The 13,466-nt window shown below is 41.0% G+C and overlaps 1 protein-coding gene across 1 annotated transcript in view; it reads right to left on the bottom strand.

The window, feature by feature from the left end:
- LOC126297899 (protein diaphanous-like) overlaps positions 1-8,049 on the bottom strand; it is a 104,419-nt gene extending 96,370 nt beyond the window's left edge. The window contains exons 1-2 of the mRNA XM_049989209.1: positions 8,032-8,049; positions 6,262-6,364 (exon numbers count right to left, since the gene is read on the bottom strand). Of these exons, the coding sequence (XP_049845166.1) occupies positions 6,262-6,364; positions 8,032-8,049 (121 nt within the window). The remainder of the gene's footprint in view (positions 1-6,261; positions 6,365-8,031) is intronic.
- Between the last annotated feature and the right edge of the window lie 5,417 nt (positions 8,050-13,466).

The raw sequence follows: 13,466 nt of genomic DNA, 5'->3' as shown, positions 1-13,466 counted from the left end.
ACGACACGTTTGTCTGGCCTCTCAACAGATACCCCTCCGTTGTGGTTGCACCTACGGTACGGCTATCTGTATCGCTGAGGCACGCAAGCCTCCCCACCAACGGCAAGGTCCATGGTTCATTATTACCTCTAACGGATTGAAATAGCAGTGGTAATGTGTTAGGTTAAAGACTGTATTCTTATATGTTTCTGTCAGTTCGTAGATTTCATATGTTTTGAAGTGCGGTTTATGAAGAGAGATTAGTTTGATAATCTTAAGGTTATCACGGTGGGCCCCTTGTCAACAACAAATGAATGGTAAGAAGCATTATCTAGAAGAAATGTCGTCCGTTTTCCAGATTCCGAATTAGTGATTCTACAAACCACACTGTAAACGTAGCATGGCTCATTTCATCACGATCAACTTCTGCCTCCTTTGATTTAGAAAGGAGGACACCGTTTGAGAGAAAGTGTTGCGTGGCGCTTGCATAACGGAGAATAAGTCTGTTGCCACTGCCGTAAGGCATAACCATTGTCCCTTTAGTTGTCTCGTCTGTCCAACAACGTGACCACAATTGATTCACGTTTCATAAAGTCACACCATTTCTTCTGTATTCATGCCACAGGTCTGCCTTAAAAGTCGGAACTGCAGCTATAACCTCCCTTTCGATAACACCTTACAGCCACAGAAATGTCCACATGAAATCCTAGGTCGTGCAAAACTGTGAATAACAATGTGCGACTTCCGTGAAAGAGGCCTGATTCCTTAAGGGTGACGAATAACTGACTAAATGTCTGGTGGTCCTTTCTGCTATAATATCCTTGAGTATGACGAGGAATCGCGTCCTCAGCAAATGATTCTATGTTGGTAATCCGCTTATCCACACAACGTTTTCTCCCCAAAGTTTCAAGCTTTGATTTTTTTCTAGCTTCCTTTTCTTTCTCGAACTTTTGCTTGCCAATCTTCTGAGTAGTATTTCTGTTTGTATTCAAAGCTGCCGCAGTTCTGTCGATAATCTTATTAACGAAGCCACCATTAAGTTCTTCGATTTCAAAGTAGACGAGTAACCCGCAAACCATTTCTCTCGACTTAACGCCGTGTGCCAATCCCCTATCCATGAGAAAGGTGCTGAACTTCACCACTCATAACTTCCGACAAACCTCTCTCTGACGTTGTTTAGTACGGCATCAAATAACAGTAACAACGTATAAAGTAATACGTCTTGCAGCAACAATGTTAGTAACCACCTTCCGTGCTGGCACGGTAGCTCAACGTGTTTGGTCAGTGAGCTGGCTGGCCTCTGTACTAAAAAACTGTGTGACAGGACCGACAACGAACTTCTACGAATGTCATGTGACGTCTCCTAGGACCAAATACAAAAAAAGGGGTCGCTAACGCACGCTTTTGCGGTGGTGCTCCACGCGGTGGTAAGCCGGTTCGAAGTCTAGTGGTGCAGAAATTTTTGACTGCAAGTGCTCAGCCGGCGTTACGTTCCTGAACACCAGACTGGTTTCTGTACCAAATCTCTCCCAGTGACGACATTTGACACTGTCGATCGTGATCCGTCCTTTGGGTGGCGACGTTAAATTTGACAGCCTCTTGGGTGATATTCGCTAAGAGTAGGCTATGTGTTGGCACCGAGTTGCACCCTCTTCTTTCTCTCATCATACAGCACAATTATTACACTCCACTTCACACACTCACAGTATGTATATGATGGAGCAATTTGAAACAAACAAACAAAAATTTAAAAAATCAAAACTATGAGAGACAAAATCACAGGATGCAACGAAAACGTGGGACAGCAAGTTGCCTGATGCTTCATCACAACGTAAGCGGGAAGCGTTGTGTTGATGTGGGGGTCTGGCAACCGCGTACGGTTGATGGGGCGACAGGCCTCGTGGGGTTGTCCGAATGCTTGCCATGCATCATGCGTGCACTCCCCTCCGCTGCTTCCGCCGTAGCTGTCAATCATGACGTGATGAATTTTGTTTTAGAGATGTACGGATATCTTTCTGTGTGTGTATGCAGTTAGGGGGGGGGGGGGAGGTGGGAATGGAAATGAAGCGTTTGGAGTACGAAACAGCGACAGACATTCGAAAAGTGCTTATTAACCTTTTGGATGAAGCTACGGCCATTATTCGCGAACACCTGTTTGTTTTGAGCGTGTTATACAATCATTAGCGCGCAGATACCAGTTGTCCGCTAATGTAAACGGACGATATTTTCTGCAACATATCTAAAGTCGTATTCATCACAAGCAGTTCGGACACTTCCTTTGAACATCAGCAGCTGCAAAATCCGCACGGACCCCTAGCGGGGAAAGGTGCAACTGCAACATTTTTTCACATAAAAATATTTCTTTTTATCTCCACTAAATAACGTAATATTTTATGTGTGTAGTTATTTTCCACTCTGAATATGTATTAATTCCAAACGCATAAATTCAGTAAGAAACAGAACTAAGACAGATCCTGATAAATCATGAGACTGGAAAATGGATAATCTTTACAAAATTTAAGTTACACATTGCCCTTTAGTAATTCTGTCTGTGATATTGCTCCAGAGAGCGTACGGAACCAGCAGAAGCTTGTTACCTTTCTGTAAAGTTCATAGGGGTTTGTTGGTAACTTATAAAGTAGAGTCAGGTTAAACGTATTCCACCATTTACATATTTTGATTTTGGAAGTTATCAGGAGGGTTACCGATCTGTTAACAAGTACACTGACTGCCTTCTTCAGTAACTTCGATGTCTATTCCTTAGACGAGCAAAGTAAAAGCAAGCCGAAACCGTTCTGATTTCTTTGTTTTTCGTGAAGGTAATACATTATTGGGATAACATTTTCGGTCACTTATAACTGGTGTTCTTACACACAGACGTCTTACTTTTAATGTTGTGTGAGGATGAACTGTAGTGCTAACATAAATGAATAAAGAAAGATTCTTTAACGCAAATTTCTCCTCATAAATACAAAACTAATGAGGAGGTATTGAATAGGATTGGGGAGAAGAGAAGTTTGTGGCACAACTTGACTAGAAGAAGGGATCGGTTGGTAGGACATGTTTTGAGGCATCAAGGGATCACAAATTTAGCATTGGAGGGCAGCGTGGAGGGTAAAAATCGTAGAGGGAGACCAAGAGATGAATACACTAAGCAGATTCAGAAGGATGTAGGTTGCAGTAGGTACTGGGAGATGAAGCAGCTTGCACAGGATAGAGTAGCATGGAGAGCTGCATCAAACCAGTCTCAGGACTGAAGACAACAACAACAACAACAAATACAAATTATCTCAGACGACAACTACAGAACATCAAATTTTAAGTTTCGCAATTTTATTTCATGATGTTTAATGTAATCATCTTCTTAGGAAGCAACAGCACGAATGCACTTCTTGTTAACGAATAGTGATGTAGTAGTAACGGATCCCGAAATACGAGTCTCAGCATTCCTGGAAGAATACTGAAACTCCCGACCACTTTGCAATTGGAACTGAGTGATTAAGCTTCATATTCCACACGCATCTTACAATGCGTCTCCAATCTGGTAATAATGTAAGGTCCTTTTTCTCATCCTAAAACTGACTCTGCTGGCAGTACTCGTGGAGAACACCAGCTTTCTTTTCTGAGTCATCTATGTAATCTTCCCTTCATAACTTCTTCATGATTTCTACACTTTATCATATTTCAGTGGATATGTTTGGAACGTCGACTATCTGGTGAACCCAAGAAAACGTTTGTCTCTGTATATCACTGTCCGCCTCATGTCTGTGTTTTAAGTTGGAAATGAAGAACACACACTTCATACACTCCCATCGCGGTATAGAAACTTCCACTTTTCCAAGATGACCAGTTTCAACAATCTTATGCTGCTATCGTATGATCTCAGCGGAGATCATGAAGATAATGAGGAGGGGAGAGAGATTACCATTAGGCCTAATTTCACGTATTATATAAAAGAAGTACAAAAATTTCACGTAGCTAATGGAACTTGTTTTAAAAGTGCCATGCTGTGTTACATGAAATCAGAGCATAAGAGGTACTCCACACTTATACATATTTTGATAAAAAAACACATAGTTGATAAATTGCGCACAGTTGATAACATCCTCGCATATCTATGCATATCGGCAGTGGACATGACTTCCCAAGCTTACCGCACTGCATTGTACCACATAGGAGCGGGAGATCCGCTACAAAGTTACCTATCTGCAGGTTTGACGGCGGAAATAGAACACGCTAAATTATCACATGCTGTGGTTACAAGCAGTGAATAGCGGTGCACCAGAAATAAAAGGGGGATTTTTCAAATTGCCCGATGTAACGATTAATAACGCCGACTGGTATGCGATTAAAATTACAATGGCCCATGAACTTAACGCTTGGCGTAAAATCTATTGCCGTAATACTGCTTGCCTATAGCACAGTGAGGAAGTTACAGTAAACACCGATAAAATTTGAAAAATAGCCCATATCTGTAACTAACGAGCAACGCGACGTAAAGAGAAAACAGCGATGGTGCGAAGACTGCAGGTCGACCAAATTTGGGGGGGCGTCCTGCAAAGTATTACTCATGAAAAGAGTTAGCGTACGTAAGAACCACGCGAGGCTACCTTATTTCGAACGTTATCTAATTCAGATTAAGTGCGAAGAGTCAAATCGAAATGTGTACTAATGTGTGTTTTAAGTAATTTGAGCTCCTTGGGCGATCTGTTGAGTTACTGAACAACTGTGCTACAGACCTGAATTCGTTAGAGAAGCCAATAACAGCTTTTCGATCTCCCTGAGTTGCACAGAACGATTATCGCCTTTCCGATATTTTTATGTGAAATAGAGCAACAGTGAAAAGTACAGACCGCTTACCAGTAATGCATACAATATGATAATGGTGCGGCTATGGTACATCTCTCGCCGTGCTGTTCCACAGCTTATTTGTTACGTGCTGGAATATCTCCAACTCTGCAGAAATAGACTTGTGTTCATAACTCATTGTCATTTGACACTCTGATGTTTTTCTCGCTTAATCCCAGAAAGAAACTGTGCAGAATCAGATGTTCCGAAACGTTTAAATGAGTATAATGATTCCTTCCCACACGAGTTTCAAAGTCAAAAGATTGCATCACTAATGCATGGACACGAGTACATTTAGTTGACGTTTCCTTAAGATAAAAGGAAAATGCCTTAGATAATATACGATCTGGATTTATATAATGCAGTGTGCCGCAAGTATTTAGTTTTCCGTGTCACATAAGAAATAAAACACACAAATTTTTAAATTTCGATTCTGTGTTTTTGCTAACGCAGTGATTCATCTCTGGGGATTCCGCAAAGGGAAAACATCACAGAAATCAATTGGGTTAAGGGGAAAATTTCTTTAAGTTAAATAGTGCGAAACACATCTTTAGGTATATTTGTTTCGTCCTCGTCAAGATATTCCTTCATTGTACGTCACTTTTGACGCATTCACTGCAATTCGCAGAAATTCTTGTTGCCACCTGGCAGCATCGTTTCTAAGACCTTCAGCCGTGCAGGTTCCATCGGATAAGCTTTCTGGGAAGAGAGTGCCTCAGGTGAAAGCGGTTTCAGTCGTCCCGCCGATGGCGGTGCACGTCGCCTGTGAAGGAATACCTGCGATTCGGGAGGTGACTGATAGCAAAACACTTGTCAGCAGATACCTTGTCGGGACACGCTTTGCAACGTTCACAATTAACAGCAGTATTGTCCTCGGCGGCGTAATTACGTTAGTGATTTTACTTTGGTGTGAAGCCGCAGCCATATAAAACTTTTTGAAAGATATAACCGCCATTTGGCTGTACAACAGGTTTTATTCCACAATAGGCCGAAATCTAGACTGTGGAACCAAACCTGTAGTACATTCAAATGGCGGTTATATCTTTCAAAAAAGTAATTACGTTAGAAGTGTAGCAATCCGCAAACAAGACAAACAAAATCTGCTTCAGGGAAAATCGGTATACTTAGTCTTCAAGGCCAACTATAGGGAAAGTGGTACCTACGGCGTTTAGTACGCCTTGCACCGCTGTAATACAAACAACCAACTGTTATTTCTCAGGGAAACTAATGAATTTTAGTTAAAGTAATTGTACATAAAGTATGACACCAAGAACACTGTCGGTAACCTGATACCATGATACAACTATTTTCTTCACTTTGTTCCTAAGGATCGGATGCAGGTTTCGTCTTTCTCTCCTGTACTGAAGTGTTTAACTGCAAAGAGGTCTTTATCACGTGTGGTGGTAATTAACTTGCGGATACGTTTTAACTCACCATATATGTCATTCCTGCAATTATGTTCTACTTTCCTCAAGGTTGAATTTACCCACGACAACAAAACTGCATACAGTCTCCAGAAAACGTAACACCTCTGATACTGATATTAAAGTTGCAGCCCTGATAGATATTGCTCTGTCTACACGGAAAACTGAAGCATCACCTTTGCCTCTGCCGGACAGCGAGCGCCTGCTCCTGACATCTATGACGTGCGTTCTGTACTACACAGCTGCTTCTACAGACTGCCGCTAGGTGATGCAGTTGCGCAGGCACCAAGGCTATTGCCCTCTATTTTGCTAACGCGGGGCTTTCAATAGTTAAAACTAAGGCACACTAATGAGATCGTATGTACGCATAAAGTAAAAAGTTCTTGTCAGTATTTAACACAAACACAGACGACTGTAAACAGCCTATGCTGTGCTCCTAATATGCTAATATTTCAAAGAGTAGAAAGATCTTTCTAATCGTATTTAGCATCAGGACAACACATGGTAGCCTGCTAGAGATAGTGTCGTTCACCCATCTGTACTTCTCCATCGCAGCAAAATGAGCTTTCTACACGAAAGGTTCTAATCTTTTCCACAAATTAGTCATAGCTTAGTTCTGACTGTCAACAATCCGCTGTCATAAACCCGTCTTCAGTTGTACATAAAATAGTCCTACACGAGTATTTCTGGGAAAGCGACCGTGTACAAATATTCCTGGAATAATGTTTACTAAGCGAAGGTCGAAATTTCATTTTAAAAGAATGACGCAGATCTTGCATATTGACACCAGAACATTTGCATCTTCCACGCCCACAAGCAATACTGCAACACTAAGCAGTTACAATTCAGCTATACTTTCTACAGCACACGGCTTCTTCCTTTGGCAAGCACAATACTTTTTTGTCTATGGCTATTGTTTTCGATTTTCTAGTCGGTGGCAGAATTAAAGCAGTCGCCTGTTGTTTGAAATGTGCAGTGCTAAAACATAAAAGGTAAAGTACGACCAAATAATTGGTTACCGGTATTTTCAGGGTGAAACTGCGGCTATACACTAAAGCGAAAATTGTGGTGGATGTCCCTATAAAGTGACACCGTCCAGCATTCAAACACAAATCGTTGCTTGGAGTTTAAATTTAAAAGTTATTTTTGTTCTGCAGATCTGTAGCGAGGAGATCTTGAAGGATGTAAAACATGTTATAAAACAAGAATTCACAATACATATTTACAAACAAAGAAGATATCCCTTTCACGGGTCCAAAGTGAAATAGTACTCACGGATGCTGTTCCCGATAGCAAAACGTAATGGCTGCGAAATGTAAATTTGCTTCAATCTCAGACTCTACATGGTGGACGAAGATTCATGTTCCAGTCGCTGTCAGCACACATGTTTACTCTGTGAAGACGATATAATACTTTGACACTTTCTTGTTACCTTCAGTCTTGTATACACATGAGGCAACATTTGGTGGATATGAAATACCAAATTATCACAATCAACCCATGTGCGCAGATGAAAATCGCCATCGGGAAACGTTCACGCCAGACACCATCAGCAGTGTCACGAATAACGCAATGGCTGAAATTGCAAGTGATGATTTGGTAAATGTCTATATTCTCCTAGAATACGTCACAGGTGACGCGTGGTTTTACACTTGCTACAGGAAGAGTTCCGGAAAGAAAGGGTAAACGTGTGTTTTATACATGATGGAGTTCCACATATGGGAACCACGTTGCTGAAGATCTGGCTGACATCTGTCATAACGGGTAGCCAGGGCAATACCAGTTCCATTGCCAGCATGCTTTCCCGATCTCAGTACTTGGCATTATTATCTGCAGCTCATCCAAGGCAATTGATACATGCAGTAGACACTCCTAACGCAGAGACAAATAAAGTGCAAGGTACCCGTGCAAAAGCACTTGCCACAATTCAGTGAATTCTGAAAGTTTGAGAGGGTCAAAGTTCTGCCGTGTGTATGTGTGTATATATGCAAGTCGAAGATATTTCGGACATTTACAATCAATTTCTGACTTTAGGCCTTTCAGAATGCTCTTTCGTTATTAACTGAGGAAGAATTTGTGTACAGTACATACACTTGATCCGTCGACATCATATGGTACCTGGGGAACAAATGTACGGATAATGGTTTAAACGTCGTCCACCAACAGATAACGTAGTGGCATAGCTACCAGAGAGCCATCTGTGTCTATCCTTTAATAGGGAGTGCTCACAGCCAGAAGGCTCAGTATGGAGCAAACGTGTGAAGCAAGCAGCCAACCGTGCCACGGAGACGCGCTCGTGCTTCCTACAGTCAACTGAGCGAGTTTGAAAGAGGTCAAATTGCGACCTTCCGAGTGGTGGGATCGTCGTTTCGGATATTTGCCATGCAAGTGGGACGTGCTGCGTCAGTTGTGCAACGATACCGGTATCATGGGTCACGTGAAAATACCCATGGCCGTAGATGAGGTTCTGGACGTATACGCAGCACAGACGCCCGTCAGGATCGTCCTATTGTAAGGCAGCAGTGGCAGATGGTTCAACTACCACAGCACAGATACGAGGGTTTGTGAGCCCAGCCGTGTGCTGTTGTGAAGTGGCTATTAGCGGCGGGACTGGGAGCACGGGCACTTCTAGCCCGCCTTCCAATCACGTCACAGCACCGACGTGCGCGGCTCGACTGGTGCCGTCAGTGGATCATCTGCATCTACATCTACATCCATACTCGGCAAGCCAGCCGACGGTGTGTGGCGGAGGAAACAAGGATTGTCGGTATGTCTCTGTGTGGGCTCTAATCTCTCTGATTTTATCCTCATCGTCTCTTCGCGAGATATAAGTAGGAGGGAGAAACATACTGCTTGACTGCTCGGTGAAGATATGTTCTCGAAACTTCAACAAAAGCCCATACCGAGCTACTGAGCGTCTCTCCTGCAGAGTCTTCCACTGGAGTTTATCTATCATCTCTGTAACGCTTTCCGATTACTAAATCGTCCAAGATGGCCGCCGAGTGAGATCACAGGTGTTTTCTTCGTCCGCTAAAATAACTTATTTAAGAGGAAATAGTGCCAAGTTTAAATATTCTTTGTTTTTATTACTTGCTGTAGTGTCCGTTCTTGTCACACAACTGAATATTAGCGTCCAAGCAGAACTTGTTCTTGAAAAAAATTGTTCTTTAGCTGAGGTCCCGATAATCGCGACATAACCCGTAATTTTGCGTGACATAAACACAACAAATTCTATTCAAGTTTTCTTGATAGTGCAAAAATCGTTTAAAAAAGACAGCTACTAGTTTCATCAGTGTCTACTGTCGCAATAAAAGTGTAATTAAACATTTCTAAATCGTATTTAACTAACACATTTCGTATTGTTTACTAGTTAGATAGACGCGATCTAGGTCTAAATTTTCCGAGTTATAAACGTTTAAAAACCTGACCAAACACGCCTGATAACTTAAATTCTCTAAAAGCAGACATACAATCTCGCGACCTTGACAAATTTAAAACATTCTTTAAACTTAACTATTCTTCCGAAACTGACCATGAGTGAGAAATGTGGGAGCTGTTATAGGGTAGTGAGTAGAGGGATTTGTTGCCAATCTTGTAGGAAATATTTTCACTGGGGGGGATGCAGTGGGGAGAATGTTGGGAGAACAGAAGAGGCTCTCTCCTGGAACTGCAGAGTATGCAGTAGGAACATTTTGATTGGGGAGCAGGAAAGGAAAATCTGTGCCCTTCAGGCACAGTTGGAGGAAGCAAGGAAGGAACTGATAAGGATCAAGGGAAATAGGGGGGAGGAGGGTGGTTGGGAACTGGCAGCTGGTAGGAGGATAGGAAGAAAGAGAACGCGATCTGATAGTTTTATCATCAACACCAAAAACAGGTATCTGCCACTGCCAGAGTTAAGTGGAGAAGAGCCTCAGGTAGAACGAGGAGCAGGAAATGTGCAGCACACTTCAACCGAGGCCAAGAAGCCTAGGAATGTACAAAGTGTTAGGAAGAAGAAAGTGCTGCTGCTAGGTAGTAGCCATGGGCGAGGTGTAGGCCCTCAGTTACAGGAAAGTTTAGGGGCAGCGTACCAGGCCACCACTATCTTCAAACCAAATGCAGGGCTAAGTCATGTGATAGAGGACCTAGGGTCTTTATGTAAGTATTTTACAAAAGAGGACCATGTAGTGATAGTGGGTGGGGCGGGAAACAGTTTGGACAGGGATGGGGCATATGAAATAGGTGGTGACCTGGACAAGATAGCTTCCCTGACTCATGGCACCAATGTACACTTTGTTGAGCTGTTCCGGCGTCATGATCAGCCACGCCTTGATGGAGCTGTGAGGCGAATCAATGTGGGGCTGGGGATGGCTCTGAGGACGGCCAACTTTGCTCATGTTTCTCTGGTGCCCGTCGGGACTATCAACAGATTTGGTTTCACTAGGCATGGCCTACACCTAAACAGGACTGGGAAGGGAAGATTGGTACAGATGATTCATGAAAGTATAGGGGGTGGATCTCGGGCCACACATGGTCAAATACCTGTTGTCATAGGTAGGAAAAGGAGGTCTTTTTTAGGATAAATCCAGACAACAGGTTCCCCTGCCTAAAGAGTATCTCTAGCAGTTCAAAAAATACTGAAACAATCACTCACAAAACAGATTATAACACTTCAAAAATCACACATACCAGATGTCACAAAGAAAAACAAACCATCGGAAAGAGTAACATGGGGCATTTCACAGACTTAACAATCCTCCTCAAAACATGCAATCAATAAAAAATAAAATACAAGCATTAGAAGTTGAGCTCCAATCTTTGAACTGCACAGTAGTTTGTATTACTGAGCACTGGTGTAGAGACACAGAAATCCAACATGTAGTATTATCATTGTATGAAAGGGCAAACTCTTACTGCAGAACTACTTCAAGGGGTGGAGGATCATGCATTTATATCAGAAAAGGAACACAGTTCAAATCTAGACATGACCTCAGTACAGTAAGTGAAGACAAACACATTGAAATATCAGCTATTGAATTATCAGGGCTCGATATCACCAAGAAATTAATCATTTTGTGTGTGTATAGATCTCACAGTGGTAGTGTGGACACTTTTTTCAATAAATTAACAGAAGTTCTAGATAAAGTCTCAAGTACAAAGGTCAACATAATTCTGTGTGGGGACATAAACATCAACACTAATATTATAAATGAATCCAGCAGCACCTTCATAAATATCCTTCAAAGTTTTGGCATGTCCCTATTGGTCAATAGTGCAACAAGGGTTACTACAATGACTGCATCAGTAATTGACCATGTGGCCACAAATATAGACAGGGAAAAATGTGATGTAGCTGTAAAAGATCTCGGACTATCAGACCATCTCTGTCAAATAACAACAGTAAAATCAGGCATCGAATCATTCCCTAAACTACAAGCCTATAAACGACATCTATCAGAAATCAAAATAAAAGATTTTTCAAAAGAACTAGAAAAACAAAGCTGGGATGAAGTGTATAAGGAAACCAATGTGAATATGAAATTCTCCAAATTCTCCACATTGTTTAAATTGAACTTTGAAACAGCATTTCCAAAAGTATGCATGACTGTATCAACATCTCACAAAAACAGATGGATAACAGCAGGTATTAAGAAGTCCTCCCAAACACTTAAACACCTCAGTTCCATGAAAAAGATTCACAATGATCCAGAATTCTTAAATTTCTATCATAGATACAAAAAGATTTATAGGAAGGTGCTGATTGCTGCAAAAAAGTCATTTAATGACAAAATAATATATAATGCAGAGAATAAAAGCAAAGCAGTCTGGGATGTTATAAAAAAGGAAATGGGGAGAGGCAAACAAACGCAGAATAACATACTGCTAAGGAAGGGGGATAAGGTAATAAATGATCCACAACACTTAGCAAACTATGTAAACGAGCATTTTTCAAGTATTGCAGAGAAGTTACAGCAAAAATTCCCCAAAACAAATATAACACCTGCAAAAATTGTTGCACTAGATACAATGATGTTACTTCCAACCACAGAGAATGAAGTCAATAAAACTGTTCAAAAGCTAAAAAATAAAAAGTCAGAAGGCTTAGATGATGTACCAATGTGTGTACTGAAACAATGCATAGGGATTATACAAGGCCCATTAACAAATATAATAAATGAATCCTTCACATCAGGGACATTTCCAGAGCAGCTAAAACAGGCAAGAGTTGTACCTTTGCTTAAGAAAGGTAATGCAGAAGACATAGAAAATTACCGGCCCATTTCCCTGCTATCAGCATTCTCAAAAATAATAGAAGCAATTATGAAAGACAGATTAATGAATTATCTGAATAAATACAATCTTTTAAGCAAATCACAGTTTGGTTTTAGAAGTGGCAAAAATACGGAGTGAGCCATAGTAGAATTCACAAAAGTTGTACTTAATGCTCTTGATAAAGATGAGTGTGTCACAGGCATATTTTTGGATCTTTCTAAGGCTTTTGATACAGTCAACCACAAGATTCTATTAAATAAATTAGAAGCATTAGGAATAAGAGGGGTAGCTAATGACTGGTTTCGATCATACCTAACAGATAGGGTACAAAGAGTAGAGATAACACATACTTCAAATAGATCTAAACATTTAGTAAAATACTTATCAGAACCAAAACATATTAATATAGGGGTTCCACAAGGTAGCATATTAGGACCAATACTATTCCTGATATACATCAATGACTTTCCCAGTAGTGTTACTCATGGTGAGAAAATTCTCTTCGCTGATGACAGTAATATTATAGTCACTGAGAGAACAAGAGAACTCCTTACCGAGAAAGCAAATGAAACTCTCAAGGAAGTTTATGATTGGTCAATAAGCAACAAATTGACATTAAACATAAAGAAAACTAATGCCATGAACTTCAGTTTGAAGAGGAAAAATGACAATGTTAAATTAAATGTAGATGGCACCTCTATAGACTGTGTAACAAATGCAAAATTTCTAGGAATGAATATTGACTCTCAGCTGAAGTGGTGCGAACACACAAAGGTACTTGCAAACAGAATGTCATCAGCATGTTATGCCCTTAGAATTCTATCATCTGTGTGTAACATGCAGTGTCTTTTAGTTACATATTATTCATATGTACACTCAATTCTTAGCTATGGCATTCTTTTTTGGGGAACAAATCCACAAAATATGAACACAATTTTCAAACTCCAGAAAAGAGCCATAAGA

Source organism: Schistocerca gregaria, chromosome X (assembly GCF_023897955.1).
Source record: "Schistocerca gregaria isolate iqSchGreg1 chromosome X, iqSchGreg1.2, whole genome shotgun sequence".
NCBI classification, from domain to species: Eukaryota; Metazoa; Arthropoda; class Insecta; order Orthoptera; family Acrididae; genus Schistocerca; species Schistocerca gregaria.
This window is presented reverse-complemented; position numbering and strand designations above follow the sequence as displayed.